Genomic DNA, 20,322 nt, shown 5'->3' on the forward strand with positions numbered 1-20,322 from the left:
GTGATAGCAATCATAGTGGGAATACTGATAATTTTTACAGTGCTGTATATTTTGTTTAGGCCCACAACTAAACCTAAAGTTTCTCTCAGAAATGTAGGTACAACTCAAGTTTAAGCAAATGTTTGATAACATATCTGGAGGCAAAGTAAGGATAAAAGGAGGATCATTTTTAAGTCTATCTGCAAAAAGGGAAGTTAAAGGAGTCTGAGTTGCTAGAAAATTTAATGTGCGCTTTTTTTTTCATGAAATAAGCATTGCTGTTTATAGTAGGCATCACTGCAGCTATAGAAAAGATGAGGCAATGCAGAGAGAAGCAAAATTATTTAGAATCAGAAGGCCAATATAGAAAAATACAAGACTAAGTACCTAAAACTTGTAAAAGAATAATATGTTCATATGTCTGGTCAGTTACTGTACTAACTAATGTTAAAAAAAAAAAAAAAAAGTACAGCAATTGATCTGTTACCAACTTCAGTTGCAGTGTAAAGCAGAAGTCTAGAAGAAGACTTTTCGCTTTAAGTTGTTATCATCTATGTCCTTGAATACCTTCAGAGAAAAGAGGAGGACTTAGAAAATACTGGCTCTACAGCAGTCACCATTTGTAATTATGAGCTATTGCCTGAATCTATTAGCAGTGAAGTCACCTGTTTGCCTAGTGTAAATAGCTTAGAATTTCCTGCAAGGAAATTACATGAAGCATCAATAAGGAACGATATTATGTTTTTAGGTCAGTGTGACTATCGTTACTTGGCATTTATCTTTGCTTACTGGTATCATGTTTGGCAGCCGGTATCATAGAAGACTAAGAAATTGTTGCCTGTGTTTTGTTTTCATTGGTGTTAAATTAGCCTGTTCAGTAATGGCAGTCATCCATTCTGCTTGTTTTAGTGGATCCTTGTTATTTTGTTTTTCTTATCATGCATTGTAAAAAGAGCAATATGTAAAGATGCACTAGTGCTGTGATGGTTCCAGAGACATTGGACTATCAGGGTCTTTGGATGTAAACGGTTTTGTACACACTTTAAAAGGGTGCAGAATGAACTTCACCTCTCCTCTCTGCTATGGATATGCCTGGCTTTGGCACCAAGATGAGAAAGGAAGGGAAGGTTCTTGCAGCCCTGTGTCCTCTTTTCTGTGCTCTAGCTTTCTCTGGTCATGTGGCAAAGACAGCCTAGACCTAAGAAGAAACCTCAGCTTGCAGTAGATTTGGCTATATGCAGACTCAATTGCTGGCTTTGTGCTCCTGGCATAGAGTTTGATGAAATATTAGGTTTATGATTTGTCAGCCTTTTTTGTAGTTACTACTGCCTTTGAAACATAACTGTTATGCACTTTGTGCTTTTAAACTATATAATTTAAATATAGAAGCTGAAGTTTCAAGTACCTATTCCAGCAACTGACATGGATATCTGGGATTCTACAATAGTTCCCTATGCATAGCAATAACTTTGATGTCTCAGATGTGTTTACAGATGTTGCTTTTTAATGTTGTGTTTACTTCTTTTAAGTTTCAAATAAGAAAAATAACATGTTCAGATAAATCTCTCATATCTTCCTAATTCCTGAGTAATATTGAGTTCTCATCCCCACATTTCAAAACATTTACGTTATGTGTAGCCTCTTTTTCAATAGTATTTTTCACTAAATTCTGTAAGCTGTCACCACCGTGTACCAAAAAACCTTATACAGGGACCTAAGCTATATTTGAATAAACAAATAATTTCCAGAGTTCTTGGACATTTAAATAGCTTTTCTAAAAAAAATATTATCCTTCAAATTTGAGTCACCGAGAATTATGTATGAATTTTATTTACTATATGCAAGGCAAATTTGAAATTAACACTGGTGTATAAAACGTGAAACATATTTAAATAGTTAACGACAAATGGTATGATCAGGGATGCATTAGAAATGAATGTGTAGACCTTGCAACATAACTGTTTTTTATTCAGTTATAGGTGCCCAGCGCAGGAGAAGTCCCAGTGCCCTTGCCATTGAAGTATTTGAATCACATTTGGGAAGTCATATTTTACAGGTAAAAAAGATGGCTTTTCCAAGAAAAATCAAAATAACTAGCTAGTCATATTTCTGCCAATAATTTGAATAGTATTGTTGTCAGCTCTTATATTAATGAGATTTTTTTTTAAAAAAAAGCTCATATTTCCTTCTTTTTAGAAAGCCCATGGGGAGAATGTTAATGAGAGGGAGGGCAAGTATTATTTAGATGAATCACAATATTTTGTTGTTTAGAACTGTGCATTAGGTGTTTGCTCACAGAATGCCTTTATGTATTTGTATGTATGCGTGCACAAAACAGTATTTTGTGTTGTTGATTTGATTTGCCTTATGTGTCGCATATAGATTCAGGCTTCCCCCCCCCCCCCCCCCCCCCCCCTTTGGTTTATGTGCACTGCTTTCCTCCCTGATATCTCAGTTGTCACAATTATATATCACAAATTTGTGACAATCTGCAAAGAGAAAAAAATGAACAGCAGCATGCCTCTTAGGTCTCCTTTGCTATGGGATAAAAACTAATCTGATATTTGTCAAAGAAGTTAGTCACACTGTACAAGTCATTATATTCCAGGAAGATTAAACTGAAAAAACAGTGACCTGATGGAAACATTCTTATGCATGCTTTGTTTTGTTAGGGTTACTGCAACCTTTCTTAGGCTGCGGTAATCAAACATGGAGCAGAAGCAGTTAAGAACAAAATGTGATGTGTTTTGTCAGCACGGCAAAAACCCAGCACTATGGAAATAAACCCCATGTAGTCTTTTCAGAGTGTGGCACTGAATAACTACTCTTATTTAACAATGTACACAGTTTCTCAATGCAAATATAGTGCTTGGTGTATTATCTTTTGAGAGGTATGAAAGAGGTAAATTAGGATATTATCATGAGAAATATTCCACTTAATTTGAAATGATTGAGAGCTATCTCTCTGTACTACCTCAGCTGTGGCATTCAAAAGCACTATGGATAATGTCAGATTTTTCACATCTTTATGAAGTAACTAAATGCAGAATAGCAACAAAGATAATTTTAGGAAAACTATGAAAACATGAAATTAAGTAGTAGAATGAATTTCTCTTTGGCACAAAAATCACAAATTATTTACTTAGTTGTACACCCTTGGTAGAGGTTTAGGTCAAGTTTTTGATTATGTGAGCAAATACTTGTGTTATAGTTAGGGTATAAAGATATCTGCACCAGTACCCACAGCCCTGTGTTTGCATATTAGACAGAAATGCTATTATGCTGTCTCATAAATGTAGAAAAAAATAAGAAATTTGTCAGTGTGTTGTTTTGAGTGTGTAAACATGTACTATATATCCTAAAGGTATGTTTTTTACAATATGAATTATAACAAATACCTAGATAAAAACTCATTGAGGCTGATATATGCTCCTTAAGTGTTAGGTATGACCCTTTATGAATGAAAATGTAAAAACCAAGGATGGCCACTTTGAAAACTACTTGATGTTTGAGTTTTTCAGTATTGGATATTAAAACAATCAGTGATTACTTAGTTAAGCTACATTGCCCTTTTGTTTTTTATTTTTTGTACTTATATGCGATAAATTCAGGTGTTTTCAGGATATAACTTTATCAAAGGACTAGTAAAAAACCTCTATTGCACTTGTATCTGTAACTGAGGATTTTCAGTCAAAATTACTATCAGCGTCCTATTGAATATCTGTTGAGGTGTGGCCTTTTCAGAGAGGGTGGTGCTTTTACCAAATTACTCCCATTAATCTCTCAATTGATAATTGAAAGTTCTACTCTGACATTTAAAAGAGCGTAGACTGTTGATGATGGATAAAGGACAAAATTAATTAATAATGGTGGCAAGTTTAACATGATATGTTAAAATCTTGTCTTATTTTAGCAGAGTAATCAACACTTGGAACGAAAGTCTAGGCCATGCTTCAAATGTGCCACTTTTAACAGATCAGAACAAACTTCAGAATACGGCCTTGTGGCCTTATAGGTAGAAAGATAACCTCCAGATGAGAAAATGATTTGTGAAACAACAATCAGACAGATTCTGTGGTGAAATGTTGTTCTAACAACTTCTCATTTAGTCTGCTGCTCCTAGAAATTATTTTCAAAGCAGTATTGTGATACGTATTGTTTGCAAGTGAAGTAAACAACCTTGATTATACCTTGGGAATACCAGTGTTTGATTTTAGAGTCTGCTATCTGAGGAAGTTGAGTTAATAGTTAGTTTGTTTAATCCCTTTTGCTATTAATATTTTGAAGACTGGGTTAAGTGTAAACTCAGAAATTAAGGAGCCTCTCTAATCCTTCTAATATTTTGATACTTCAAAATTTATTGACAGACACATGAGAAGCATAATACAGTATGTTTAAAATAAGTGGATATAGTTTATTTATAGTGATATTGTAAAAACAGAAATGTAGGCACATCTTGATTCTCCAAGCAAGTAGTGTCAGTTAGTCATGTCAAAAAATTTCCAAGCCACAGCCAATTGCTGTATATTATGCTGAAGAGATTGCCACGGTAGGTTTGAAGCCAAAGATGCTATCCACTGTGTGCTTGTGGAAGAAAAGACACCAAAAACATGAAGGCTCAACGGCTATTATATCAACATCTTCATGTCGGGGCAAAAAGTCTTTCAAATGTTTTCCAAGTAAAATCACCTGAATGATGAACAATAGAAAAGCTTGTAATAGAGAAGAAAAATAGAAAATGGCAATATGTTAATTAATTTTTTTAAAGATTTGTGATCTGAAAAAAAAATCAGGTTCCTATTGAGCCAAATTGTGTGCTTTCTTATATTCTACATTCTTCTGCAAAGTGGTGTTATTATGAGAATAGACTTCAGTAAAGACATCCTCAGTTTTACATTTCTGTACATATATTTTATATTTGTTTATTAAATACAGTAAAAAAGATTACTTCTGGTGCCAGCTATTCAAAAATTTGGCTGAAACTGGTTGTAAAAATTAACAAGATTATTAACAGGTTTTTAGGGGCCCTGGATTTTTTCAGTAACTTCATTGCTACTGAGAAGGTGTGGAAAAGGGTCAGTAACCCCATATTCTTCATATAATCAAGAATGATCAGGAAATGTAGAACTAAATATAGAGAAAAGGGAAAGTTAGTGAATATATTTGCATATGCAAATTAGCTTAATTGATACTGCTTGCCTCTACAGGGATTTTTCATTACAAACTGGAGTGCTACATTGTTCAGCTCATATTGAGTAATTTAGTAACTAATGAGACCAGTTTGCACTAATTTGCATATGATAAATGAGCTTAATTGCAGTAAATAACTTGGAGGCATAATTACTTAATTTTCCTGTGTTGCATGGCTTTTAAGTTCACGTGTGAACAACTCAAGATAATTTTGCATATTTAAATCAGTTGCTTTTAAAATTCTTGAACAAAAAAGAACACACCTTACAATTTGAACTGTAAACCAATTAAAAGTAAAATGTACAGTATTTTCAAATAAAATTTAAATTTAAAAAATATATATTTATTCCTTTAAAAATACCAATGCCTTCTTAAACAATATTTGGAATTAAACACAATGGAATAGTTTTAAAGTCAGGATAGGATAGAAAAATGCTATTAGTAATATTAATAGAACTGTGTATCTGAACTGTAGCAAGTCGTACACGTTTTGTATTCCTGCATACAAGAGTGATAACTTTCATAATTGCATTCTTTGCTTCGGCAGTGCCTATTCAACTGTTAAGAAATTATAACACTTTCATATAGCATTATATTACCATACACAGTAACTTAGGTACTAGTTGTCTTAAATTGTCTATACTGTCCTACCTCTACCTAGTTTTGTGTGAAGAAATCCTTAAATCGCAGAGATACTGAAGTGTCAGTGCAACTGTCTTTTTTTTTTTTTTTTTGGTAGACTGGTCAGTGATGAGCACTGTCATGAATAACCATTGTGATGGAGATTTCTAGCATGAGTTTCAAAAAAACACCCAACCAAACCCAAAATCAAAATGGATGAAAGATGTCCCTATAGTTGTTGGCCAGCTATTTGCCCATTACATACTTCTGATAGAATTGAACTACTGAACTAGACAGGGAAAAAAAGCTCAAACACCCAACTACCAATCTCATGAACAATTCAGTCCCGTAGCAAGATCTGTTGTGCACCCGTGATTTACAAGTGGATGACAATCACTGAATTCTCCATCTGTTCCATAAAGGGGCCCATCTACCTTCCTAGAAGCTTTTCCTAAGCCTTGTTGAATGTTATCTTGGAGATTTTGAGACTCACATTTCACATTTCCCTTTTACTTCATATTGTACCTTTTTCTCCAATAAGAAAGTGTTTAGTGATTAACGAAGGTCTTTGTAATTGCAATATCAGATTCGAGGGGAAAAAGAAATCAGGTTCCTATTAAGATCAAAGACAGTCTCAGCGTAAACATTCTGACCCAATAGGCTGTATTCTTCACCATCGAGTCAAGAGCCACACTATACAAACCCCTTAGCTTGGATGGAGTGGTTCGCAGTTCAGAGAGGATACCTGTCGTGGATGTGTAGTGTTGTCCAAGATGACCCAGCAAAGTCATCTGTAGTATGCACAAGGGCTGTAAATCCCTAATGACTTCCTCACAGCCTCCGTATCAGCCCAGACATGATCATGTAATGTAGTCCTAGAATGGAAGCAGAATTTGCACTACTTGGAAGCTATATATGGCTCAAATGCTGCAAGTTGGCTTTACTCCATGCAGTGGTCCCAGGCTTTCCATGAATGAAAGGCAATTTCATGTTCTGTAAACATACGTCACATCCTTTTCACTCCACTGGAAACATTAGCTTGTGGATGGAACTTCATGGAGATTTAATTGTGTCTTTACCTCCATCCTATAGAGAAGCTACAGGTTATTAAGCTGATTGATGATGTTTCAGCTTTTCTGTACGTAAAGTCAACAAACAAACAAACCACCCACAGTCTATGGACATAAGAAGCCTGATGAATTGTTAGCATTGTGAACAATTGGAAGATATCCCTCATTCTAATAGTTTTATGTTCTTTTTTTATTATTATTACTTTTCTTTTATTAATGCATCCAGCACTGAAATAATAAGAATAACATGAAACTATACAAATATGTCAACATAGTATACTACTGTTCTTCAGAGTGGGTCCCTTATTAACTCTGAGGTAAATGTGTGGGATGAATGCAACATCTCTGGTTTCTAGTGAATTATTTCAGGTGATGCCACTACCATATAGAGTATCTTAGACTATATCTGGGTCACTGGGTTATTTTCTGGAGCGTGTCAGATAAGCTTAAATTTTCTCAGGAAAAAGGAAAATTAATATCAGTCTGTTCACTCCAAGTGACCACTCTAACGGTTAGTCTTCTGTTCACAGGTAGCTACTTACCCCATCCACCTGCACTCCTAAACTAAAAGCAAGTTGGTTTTGTAGTTATGTTCTAGAGGCTGATCCGATCACACTGTCTGAGTTGTGTAATAGCTGCAAATAACAGATTGAATCATACATGTGATAGATACTCTCAGAAGTACTCAGTCACATGAATGATCAACTGAATGCTAACAAATACTGTTAATATCTTAACAGCTACAAAACAAAACAAAAGGCTTTTTCCCATATTCAACCAGAAAAAATGGAAGTTGTTACTGGGAAATTGTTTCCAGATTCTCCTGAAGTTAATGCAGTTTTACCATCCAGTTTATACATGAATGTTTTCAAACATAGAAAGCGTAGAAACAAATACCTAATGTGAGGGAAACTTTCATATCAGAGTTTTTTCTCTCTTGTCCAGATGGATCTTCTCCTCCATTTCTGTTATTATTTTTGCAGCACTATTGACATTCTCTATAGGACAATGGTATTCTATCAAGTTTGGAATAGACAAAAAGTCGAAAGAATTCACTATACAATTTCACTACAATATTTAGTCATGTTTGGCAGATGTTGCTATTTACCTATAACTAGATTAGAATATAACAAGACACCAACACTATTTATTTTTTCTAAAAACCTCTTGCTGGAGAGCATGATGGTAAAGTTTTCCATACATTACAGATATGCATGTTCAGTATGCAACCAGTTTAGATTGTGCAAAACCTGTGAATCTTTTTTGTTAAGGCAAAGTGGAGATTAGTGAACAGAGCAAGTTACATACATTTTTGCAGTAATGAATGATTGTGGATGAAGGTACAATTAACAGTGTCATGGAAAAACAGGAGTTTCTCCTGTAGTGAAAACAAGTACTACTACTTTGCCTTGTAAGCACACTGTTAGGAATTAAAATCAGCCAAACAGTATGGATAATCATAATTGAACAAAAAAATACATCATTCTAAAATTTGTCTTCCCCCACAAATGTTTGAGTATTGTAAAACTTTGGAGTGTTTTAATTAGATATAAGAAGTAGAAAAACAAGTACAAGTTGACATTAAGTTCAGAGGTAGTTCTGTGGCTGGCTAGGCTATAGCTGAGTGGAAATCTAATTTCTTCCAATATTTGAATTATTACAGGGAGCCCCATCTGACAAGAAGATGAAAAAAGTGGGAAAATAGACAGAAAGTGTTGGAGTGTTATAAAATATTAGGGAGAAGATTTATCTTCTCATTTGCTATTTTCAGTCGCTCTGAGTATTACATAATGAGGTTATCGCTGTATAACACTAGTCAACACAGAAACAGTGACACGAGACTAAAGGTGAGGAAGCAGCAGATGGTAGTGCTGATGGAGGATTTTTCCAGGCTGTAAAAGGTGTTAGCAGAAAAGACTTCTACTGACTTGGAGATTTGTGAAGGGCAGTTGCTAATGATGATGTCAGTGGTACACTTTGTGAGCACAAACGAGACCGTTCAGCTTCTTGCAGTCTGCATTGGATTAAAGGGGTAGTCTACCAACTGACCTCTGTTAGCATGTGTCAAAGGCAGGCAAAAAGAGGAAAATGTGAAAACGCCAACAAAACTTAGGATATGTTGAAGAGCATAGAGCTGTGCTGTCTGAAAGTAAAGGTTTTTGGGATGAAGTAGAGGCTAAGTTATGCAGCAGTAGCCAAAAATAAAGTGGAAGTTAAGGGATTAACTAAGAGGAAATAGCTGTTACAGATCAAACCACCCAGCAAAGTGATCCTAAACTTTCTCTTGGCAGTGAGGAGCTGTGCATAATGCACCACGACAAAATGAGGAATAGCAAGTCAGAACTGAAGGCTTGGAGACCATATAAACCTCTGTGAGGGAATGATTTCTATAAGGCACACGTTTAGTCTACTTTGTAAACTTAAATTTTGCATCTGAATCTCATAATTGACATGTACTGCCTATTTTTACCAGTTTTCTTCCTGAGATTAAGTGGCATACAGGGCGTTCAGGTACAAAACCAAAGGGGGCAACTCAACAAACTGCAGTCCAGAAATTGAACAAATAAGGGAGAAAAATAGACACTTTATCTACATCTCTATCCAAAATCAAAAGCATTCTTGTATGCAACCATGTTTTATCTAGAAAAGCTGACAATTGTACAAAGTTCAAATTAGTCATTCAGAAACAGTGAGATAACAGTAATAAATTGGATGCTGTAATGCCTTAATATAAACTGAAGAAAAAAGATGGATTTATGAAGTAAGAGATGGTAGCATATACACAGAGGGGAGTACAGTCTTCTAAAAATATACAATTTCTAAGTGGACAGGACCGAAGAAAATAATCTGGATTATTCTAAATACATTAAATTAGGAACAAAATCTTAAAAAACTATTGACCAAGGCAGGAGGATGTCAAGATACTAAGTGTTATGTAAAAGATAGACACGCAGTCTACTTGGAAAGAGTAATTTGGGGTGACACAAAATGTCCAGTTATTAACTGCTCAAACACCTCACCAAAGCACAATTTAAAGGCAGGAAATCAGTGTAAATGCTGATATATTGTGAAAAGAGCCATAGGACTCTGTCTGGTAAGAAAAGACTAGTATCTTGTTTTTCAGTGTGCCTTTCCAGGGATAAGGCATCTCCAGTAGCAGTTTCCTCTTCATGATTTAAGGATAGATGCTATTTCATCTTTCTGCAGCGAAATATATAATCTACATAGAAATCTGTGCAGGTTTGATCAGCAGTCTTCCCTCAAGTACTTTGTAGATTGATAGTCTTCTCAGAAGATCATCATCTTGTAATAAAAGGGTAAACTCTTATACCTGATGTTAATTTATTTAGAACTTTAGAAATCTAATCGTGCATGTTATACTAGTGTAAGTGATTCAGAGTAGTGATAAGTATTTGAAGCTGAAAGGAGGTGGAAAAGATGCTCTAATAGAAATTTTATGTTGTGGGCCTCTATTCACTGTTGGGTGCTCATTTGCACTTTAAATGTGTAAATGCCACTGAATGCTATGACATGGCTCTGGTTTTACACCAGTTTAAATTATAATGGAGGTTAGCCTGATACATATCACGTTTCTGAGAAGGGCTAGGAACAAAGGCTAGGTTGGAATCTGAAAAGTTTAAAGGGGTTGCACAGACAGCACTGTTATGAGGGACATCTCGGGTCCATTAGTTGGAACACGTAGCAAAGAGGATTTCCTGGGTTCAGAAGACTTGAAAGGTGATAATTTGCATGCTCCAATTTGTCCCAGTCACAACAAGCGCGTCAGATTGACTCCATAAGGGCAGGGCTTTCAATCTGGAGTTATGGCAAAAGTACAGCATCCTAGCAGTTGCTGCCCAAGGGGTTATATGCTAAAAGGAGTCTGGGGGTGTGGTGGGAAATAGCAAATTGTTTTGCAGTCAGAGCTTGCAGCAGTACACTTAAACCTGCAAGTATATATAAAAGCGTGCAGTTTCATTTAATAAAGAAATATTTGATCTGAGCAGGACACAGCATACCATAGTGTGTCATTTAATTCCTGAGAAAGTATTTGAAGAAAATGACATATCTCAGCACTGTTTGTTGACCGTTTTGTTGTCACCTGCTGAGTGTTGTCATTTCCATAACCAGTGGGCTGTATTGAATCAGACAGAGGGAAGAGGTCATTAAAACAAATGGAGGACTTGCTGCAGCCTATAGATACTAAAGGAGGAATTTTTCTTCAGATACATCAACAAAGCTCTATTTAATGGAATATACATTCAGCTATGATTTGGGGTTTAGCCCTATTTTGCTCTGAAGTAAGGTGGCTTGAAAAGTATAGACAGCATAAACTAATGTGTGAGTTCACCAGAAAGAATTATACCTTCTATGGTGTTTGTAAAGATACAGGTGATGACAATAAGTGTCCTGGTTTCAGAATGCCTTGTTTCTTTTTTTTTCTATCACAGCATTCATCGGGAAAGGAAAAGGATGTTGATTTTATATAAATAAATAAAAATGGGGAAAAGTGTATTTCGTGGGCATGCTGTGCAAGTTAACAGTGATGTTTTTCTTCACTTTCTTGAAAACAGTGATGACAGTTTCAAAGATTAATATATTCCTCATTTTAGGTCTTATGAAAACAAAAAGCACTAGAAATGGGCTTTAAACATCTTCTGTACTCCTCTGCAATAGAAGTGAAGGGCAGTACTATGTGCTCTCTTTTTCCATGGGAGCTGGCAAGGGGTAATGTTGGATTCTGCATACAGAGAAACCTTAAATGGAGCACAGACATTTGAGATTCATGTGAATGCTATTGTTTAAGGCTGCTTTCAACTATGAGTTATTTCATCATATCAGCTATCTGCTAGTCACTTTTTCATAGTTTTTTTTTTTTTTTTGCAATTGTGATGTCTAAATGAATATAAAAATTAAATATTGACATAGAAGCAGTGTGTTTAACCTCCCACTGCTATAGAAGCTGAAGCCCCAGATGCAGTTCTGTATCCCCTAGATTTTACATGGTAAGTGCAAGCACCTTTACACAGACTTCAAAGCACACAACATTTAAGGGAATACAAATATTGTTGAAATAAATGAGTCAGGCTTGTAGAGCATACTCTCTGTTCTGAAGTATATTATCTCAAAAGTTGATTAAAAGTGGTTTTTTTCCATGAGTTGCTGCTAAAATGTTACTGTATTAGAATTTTTACCTGTACAGAAAATAAAAAGGGACTATGAAAACAAATTATAACATTTCCAGAAGTGAGGTAATTGTAATTATATTGTATCACATTTTCTTTGGGGGACATTTAATAATGTCACATAAGGTGCACATTGATGCTGAGTTCTGTTCATTAGTTATGCACAACACTTAGCTAATGAATTGTTTTCTTCTTTCACATTTTTTCCATTTTAAGGAGAATACTATTTAGGTGTACTATTTTACATTACTGTAAGACTATACCTCTTTGATAGTGTCTGATTGAATTCAGGTTTGATTTCATGAATTGTAAATGCTTTCCTACGTATTGTAGCTGGTGATTTAAAGTGTGTATCGTTGGCTTGCTTTGCGCTTAGTATTTGTTATTCTGTTCTTCCCTTCAATTGTATATTCTGCTCAACATAAAGATGTTAATCTTTATGACTTCATTCATGGTTTTTCTAGCACAGAGGTGGTGGATTATCTGCCTTTAATGCACACTTTAAGGAGAAAAAAAAAAGTCTGTATTTGGTGTGTGTCTGTGTGTAGCATTCAGAAGTCCTCCTCACGTTTCAAGAGAGGTCTACAGCAGAGAAGAGTCCCCATTATGGAAGACACCTTCTTTGCCATAGCAGCTGTCTCCTAGTCCATTGATAAAACCACTTTGTTGTTTGCTTTCAAAAGTAACATTAGGTGAAAGTCTTCTTTTTTTTCTTTACTCTCCTCTTACTGTATGTAGTTTAGGAAGTGGGAAGAATCGAGGCACTAACAGTATGGGACTGGTCAGCTTTCTTCAGGCTATCAGCAAATGCTGCATAGTCCAGAGTATGAAAAAAAGTGTTAGTTTTATTAAAAATGAATGAAACAGAGCCAGAGTTTTAGTGGAGGCCTAATATGTAACAGACTTGTAGAGACTCTGAGATTTCCTCTGTATGGTCTCAAAGAAGGTCACTTATAGCTGAGACATAAATTGAAAGACTGTACACAGTGTTTCAGTATTCAAAGCAACCAACATTTTACAGAAAAATGTGTTTCTGTTGTGGTTTACAATTTCCAGGTTTATTTAGATAAAGTATGCTGTCAGCAGACAATTCTGGAAATAAAAAGCCCTCTGTTAACTTGGAGAATGAAAAGTTTGGGACTTTAAATAACCTCATTGAAAGACTGTCCTGCTAAGCTTGCTGTGTTTGGTTTTGGTTTTGGGTGGGGTTTGGTTTGGTTTGGTTTTGTTGTTGTTGTTGTGGGGATTTTTAATTTTTAAATTTACCTGTCTGAAGCAGGAATGATCAAGGCAGGGTTTTTCATCGTTTACAAATTATGTAGTCAAGCAAAATCAAAGACAGAATATGATCCTCCCTTTGAAGAAAAAGGACTAGATATTATTCTAAACATAAATAATAATTTAAAAAAATGTGTATTAGAAGGTAGGGAACAATTCAACAAGAATACAATGTTGCATTGGTTTATCAATAAGGAAAAAATACTTCGTTTTGTTTATTATAAACCCAAGCTTATTGTCCTGAAAATGAAAGTAATTTTCCATGGTTTTATGTATCTAATTTCTTGCAAGTAGCCATTTTTATGTGTTGACACACAAAAATAGATATTTTCAGTTGCACACCTAGTTGTAGGCTCCTAAAGCTATACCTGTGACAGATCAAACCCGTAGCTGACCAGCAGAAGGTACTACAGCTTCCTCTAGAAAGGCTGCTTCTGTCACTGGCATTGGTATTGAGGGTGCTGTAGGGATTCTTATTTGTGTCTACTTAGGCCCTCCCTCATTTGCATTTTAGGATGCAGCAGTCGGCACTAGGTTGGGGACATGCTGTGGGAGACAAAGGGGGGTTGCTTCATGTCTTAGTCCTTAAATATTTAGGCTACCGACTTTTTACTGCCCCCATATTTTCAGTGTTTGCCAACACCTAATTAGCAGTATTTGGCATTCATGCTACAAAAGTTTCCCCAACTCCCAAACAGATTATTCCTGATAAGGGTATGAATTATTGACTGTAGCTGCTATTGCTGAGTTTAGGAGCGTGTATACCCTTAAGCCTTGCTTTAGAATGACCTTCCTCATGGAGAGGCTGTGATTTTGGGGGACTCTGAATGTAAATGGAAAGTGGCCTTTCCCGTTTTTTACCTGATGTATTATCAAGCTTTGCTTCCAAGTATTAAGGTATTGCTGCAGTCTCAAGTTAAAGGGAAAAAACTCATACTTTTCAAAGCAACTAAGGAAGAACAGTCGCAACAGCAGAGCACAGCATTTCAGTTAAAGAGCTTTTTCTTTAGTGTTAAGAATGTGCCTGTCAAAGGTGACACATGCAAATTTCTAAGTAGGTGTCAATATATTGGTAACTTTTTACATAGATTCTTCTTTTCACTATGTAGAACATTTTAATGTGGTGTGTTTTCCTCTTCATAAAAATGTCTTTGTGGTGTCATCCAAATCTTAACACTTGCAATTCCTGGCAGTATATCTAGCAGTAGAAAATTGTTTAGGATTAAAAAGTAATGGATGGTATCAGCAGAGCTCCCCAGCCACTAGACGGGGAATGAACATTTTACACATTTTACAGATTCGCTGCACCTGCAAGATTTCATCATCTGTGCCTAAATCACCGGCAGCAGTAGAAATACTGGAATTAGATGTGTAGTGTCATATGAAAGTATTAAGGGATGCATACTATGCTCAGATAGTACTCCTTAATAGAGAGGAACCACTCACTAATCCAAGAAACATGACTACAGGGCAGCAGCAGGCTGACCTGCAGCAGACAGACAATCGGGTTTATCAGCAAAGCCAGCAGTAGAGCCAGAAAAGGAAAGCTGACATCCAGATGCTGGTGATACAGGCATCCTACCCAGACTTGGGCATATGGGTCCTGCATCTGTCAGTGTTACACCAGCAGTTGGCTCCCAACCTTGAGCAGATTCTGTATTCCCAATGAGTTAGAGATCTCAGCCAGCACAGTCACTGAAGGGATAAGCCAAGTCTTCTGAAGCAGTGCTGTTATGTTTGAAAGGCCAATTTAGGTCGAAAGATGTCCTGTGAGATTGTATGAGGGCTCTTCCCATTCATGGCGAGATTGTGATGTAGAAGGTTTTTTCTGCTTATGCAGGCATATAAAAAGCAGCAACACAGTGAGGAAATGACAGCATTTTTTAAATGCTAAAAGAATAAGAATCCATCTGAAAGGACTGGAATTTATAAGTGTTTTTTCTCATGTGGAAAAGAAACTTTGTTAATATTGTTCATTCTCCTGGGAGAATCAGTGTGGGTTCCTAAACCCTGAAATAACTTCTCTTTAATAAAGAAGTTCTCTTCCTATACTGTCCCAGTTTCAAAACCCTGTGAAGGCCAAATCCATTTGTGCCACAAAGACCAATCTGAGAGAGTGAGGAAATCCTATGACAGACTTGAGGGCTTCTGCCTCCCCCCTCTCCCAGTATTTTCTCCTTCAGCAAAATTCTTTATCCAATACTACTTTTCAGTTTTATAAGCTAATGGGAGGGCTGTCTTTCAAAGAGTTTGAAATAGAAGGACACATCAGGGACACTCTAGGACTGAGAAACTCAGCACATTGGCCTCATTTACAGGATGAAGGTGTAAAAGAACTGGGAAAGGAAATTTAAGCCATCTTCCTTAATTGCCTGTAATCTCCTTCAAGGGTAGGTGTGCACATCAGTGGAGCATTTACTTCTAGCCTGACTTAACGCTTACAGTGAGTTTAGTTTAAGGATCTAAGTGGTCAAAATGCCAGAGCTGGATTTACCCTTGAGTAGACTAGATATAGACTAGGTATTTCTTCACAGAGGGAGGGAGAGTGGACTGTGGACATGAACATGTGCTACTTTTGTCATCTCTCCCCCACAGCTTTGCTTGTATGTTTGTATTTTGAAAACTTCTGGTCAACTCTTCCTAATATAGAATTTGTATGGTATATAGGGATTATTTGGAGTGGATCTTATAAGTCTGCAGGGCTGTAGAAGTCTCCTCTGTTCTAAAAGAGAGTGGTACTAGAAGGATTACTGACAGTTCAGCATGTACTTCATAGCTCTTTAAATAAAAAATGACAATCCTTTAAAATAAGTAGCCAATAATTATTAATTCATTTAGCTAGCACTATAAAAATGTTAGTCATTTGGAACTAATATGGCTTAACATGCTTCTACCTCGGGGATTTCATTGTGTTTTAGCAATTATGTACTTTTATTTTAAAGTGTTGTTAATAACAACAACAATAATACTTCTCTTAAAGGTGTGATTTTATGAAGTGTGGTTTTAATTTTAACCAGTGCTTATATTGATTGGCAGAGGGAGGTTTTGGGTTTACTTTAAAAGGGAAATGCTTCAAAATAAAAAATTAAAAAAAAAAAAAAAAAAAAGAGGAATATAAGAGGAAGAGAAGGTAAAATACCCACCTTTTACTATTTTAGTCCACTAAAACACAGATAAGTTATGTCTTTATAAACTTCTCCTGAGATGAAAAAAAGGACATAAAATTAAAAATAGAAAATGTCCTCTGCTCAGTTTGTTTTTTCTGTACAATAATAGAGTTCCTTTATTTTTCGTTTAGTTTGTCATTAATATATCTAGTACTTTGAATGTTACTTACCTGTTTGTCCTGCTGTGATTTGTGACATGCAGTTTTAGAGATGCCACAGGTGTCTGTCACGATAATCATGTTTCTTATAAAGCATTTTATGCATTACATAAGGAATAAGCACTTCATATTAGAAAAAAGGAAAATAAAACTGTGGAGGTAATTCCCCTGAAAATCTCTTGTTGGAAAGTATTGAAACATTTAAAAACTGTTCTGCGTTATTATTTTGCTGGTTGTGCTGTTTCATTAAGCTTATTCGTTCCTGGGTTTTCTTACTACAGATGAATCGTATATTTTCTGGCAGAAACATTTCATTTAAAGCACACCACCTATGTGATGTCTGGAGCACGAAGAAGGCTAACTTTAGAAATAGAAGGCATTTCACAGCTATGAAATAGAGCTTTTTTTGTGAATTACCTGTTAAAGTTTTCATTCTTTCATGACTATAGCAGAAGCATAGAAATTAACCCTAATTGTCTAGAACTAGGTTTGTGAGTGTCTCCCACATATTAGCACACCAAAAGAGCTCAAACTAACATGAATTTTATGTGAATAATTTAAGGGAAGGGGGAATATTTTTTCCTGATTAATGTAGCAGCCAATGTATTGATAAATTACTATTTTCATTAAAATTTTAAATTATGTTAATTAGTGATTATTCAAGTACAGTGTGTTTTATTCATTTTAATGGATGTATTCTACAGGTACCCCAAGGAAAGGCAGACCTGAATGCATGTGTGTTTCACTCTGTACTGTCAGGCTGAAGGTTCAGATGTGAAATTTCTTGGTTGTCGGTGTTCAAAACAGGAAAGCAGTACTGAACAACAATGCAGACTGTATTAATAGCAGATTAAAAGAACTGGCGGGAATACAGCGATTTCTATGTGGCCATCCTGTCCACAGGAAAAAAAGATACGGCTATGGAATTCAGCAGGCATTGAAGATGGCTCCATAAAGATACATGCAGTCCTTTATGACCAAAATTGTAGGTTTGTGATCAATTTGTGTGACCTCCTCAGCACCATTCATACTACAAAAGATCCTGAAGTGGAATAATAAGTAAGCCATGGGGCAATGTTCTGATTTTGCTCTCCTTTTCCATAAATACTGTGTATTTTGAAATATTGCTGCAGAGCTAAACCTTTAGGTCACACGCGATAAATTTTTAGCTAATCATCTGAAGTCAAATTCCTTCATGAACTTTATGGTGCAGGAGCCACAGTATGTAGTTAATGGTATTTTAAAAATTCAGTCTAAATAAAAGACGAGAACACCTAGCACAGTAAATTAACGTAATGTGGAAAACACTGAATATACAGATTTTCTACAAATAGCTGCTATTTTTACAACACATTACAAAGACCAAAATCTTGTAGTGAACATTCTAGCAGAATGGAAGTCAGAGTAACTGAGAAACACACTCAGGTGCATTTCTTTTTGAAATAAAAACCCCATACTGATTACAAAAGCCACAACGACAATTTAATAGAGTTATTTCAGTTGCTCACATGAACATAACTAAATTTTTACTCTGAAAGTAAGAACAGTTTTTCAGTTGGGTAAGAGTAGAAAGGAGGAACTTCTGAGCGTATTTTGAGCCAGAAGTTTTCAGGATATGGAACTGACTGAAGGTATGAAAATACATTTCAGTGTTTAGCTTAAATTCCAGAAGTGCTATATACTTTTTACAAAATGAAAAAGTTCTCAAATATTAAAAAATGGAACCCCTCAACCCAAACTTTGTGTCTTACAAGTTTTATTTTGTTAGAAATGTATAAGCTGGCTGTGGTCCTAAGACCTTGTCCTGCTGAAATTTATGACAACATCTAAATGGAAGTTTACTGCTCTAACTTTTAATGCTTTATTAAGAAGCAAGAAATGTTGTCCACAATGTTTGACCTCACAAATGCAAATAATTTAGTCCTGTGGCTCCTCTCATTCTTATTTAAAACTGTTTTATCCACTGACTCCAGTGGATACTCCCAATTTATATCACTGTTAATGAACCAGAGCTGAAAACTTTGCACTCCTGGGACACATATTGTCTGTCTGGCCAATCAGTTATGATAAACTTGTTTGGAATTGTGTGCTGTGCTGCAGTTCAACTGTATATTTAAGTTTATACTTAACTTAAAAGGTGCTTAAATGATTCTCTTGATAGGTGCATGTAAGCAGAAAAAAAAAAAAATATTATGGTAAGAATTATTAAAGAAATAGGATCCAGGACTGAATGCCATCAGCTGCTGAGGGAAAATGACTGAATATATTCTGGTATTGCAAAGGCCTTTGCAGAAGAGCGTAACAGCTTTCATTACAGGTAGAAAGATTTTCTCCTTCAAATGAAGTACCTCTTTTAAGAACAAGATTATTAATAGTTCCCTGTCAATATAACAAAATCATTCATTAAGATTCATTTATTTCAAGATAATTTCCTTGTTTTATTTTGTGCAAGCATATATTACCCTGATTTCTGCTTTCAAGTAGAGACTTATTTGCTGTTCAACTCTTTTTTCCTTTGCAGTTTTTGTTGATGTTGTATTTTGACTTCTGGTCATGTGACAATCTTATCTTATGCAACCATTGAGCCATTTGAGATAGGACATTTTCTAATTACACCAGCTAAGCACTTCTAGACTGATTTGACTTGAAAATACCTGCTTGTTGTCATCACTAGATTTTTGTTTTGTTATTGATAAAGAATCAGTACCTAATGAGGTTGTCACACAACTTTCTGATACAATTTTCCTCGTATTATTTTCTTCAGATAGCTTTGCAAATCTAGAATTTATCTTCAGCAAAGTAAATTTCCTTGACAGGTGAATTGTTTTGGGGTGTTTGGGGTTATTTTCTTATTGATTTAATAATTTTTCCTGGCTTCTGTGATTTGAAACCTGGAATATTTCAACCTGGGACACTGGCATAATGATGCCATTGAAAAAGATGGTTTAAATATTTAAGTTTGGTTACCATCTTTCTCAAAGTCAGTGATCACTTGCTTTAAAGTTCTTTGCTGGAATGTGGCCTTACCTTTTAGAAGATAACTATGACTGGAATAAAATCCAAAGTGTTCTGGAATGTAGAATTTCCCCAGGAAATCATTCATCTGCTGAAAATATCGTGACTGCTAGTATCAAGGGGAGAAGGAATATAATGTATTCATTGAGAATAATTGTGTCTATATTGCCTCTAGACTGTTAGGTCAAGATTTCTTGTAAGAACCTTACATTAATACTTGTTTTCTTCCACTGGAGTTTAGGATTAAGTTCTGGGACCAAATACCACCAGCCTTCTTCAAAATCTTCTCTTAATCAAAAGTGGCTTGTGTCCTATTAAAACTTTCTAAACATAATTTCTAGAAGTAATGTTTCATATAAATATTGGCAACTTTCTGTCTGAGAAAGACACCTAGCTGAGACTCCCTATTTCTGTTGAAACTATGAAACTTCTATAGTTCTAGGGGTTTGTTGCCATGGCATTCTCCTTTCTGTTACTGCCTGCGACCAAACTATGATGCATTGATGGATTATTTTAATTCAGAGTGTCCATGGTGTAAATGATTGCTTTAGAAAAGGAAGGAATATTATTAAACACAACTTAATACTTTAGAGAGCCATTCTTCACAAAACATTTTAAAATATTTTTATATATTTTAGAATTTTTAAAAACCAGTATA

The 20,322-nt window shown here is 35.5% G+C and overlaps 1 protein-coding gene across 2 annotated transcripts in view; it reads left to right on the forward strand.

Moving 5' to 3' along the window:
* Positions 1-20,322, forward strand: part of NPAS3 (neuronal PAS domain protein 3) — a 623,184-nt gene that overhangs the window by 314,239 nt on the left and 288,623 nt on the right. For both annotated transcript variants that reach the window (XM_074868268.1, XM_074868269.1), the window contains exon 3: positions 1,953-2,035. In XM_074868268.1, the coding sequence (XP_074724369.1) occupies positions 1,953-2,035 (83 nt within the window). The remainder of the gene's footprint in view (positions 1-1,952; positions 2,036-20,322) is intronic.

The sequence above is a fragment of the Strix uralensis genome, chromosome 4 (genome assembly GCF_047716275.1).
Source record: "Strix uralensis isolate ZFMK-TIS-50842 chromosome 4, bStrUra1, whole genome shotgun sequence".
Lineage (NCBI taxonomy): Eukaryota > Metazoa > Chordata > Aves > Strigiformes > Strigidae > Strix > Strix uralensis.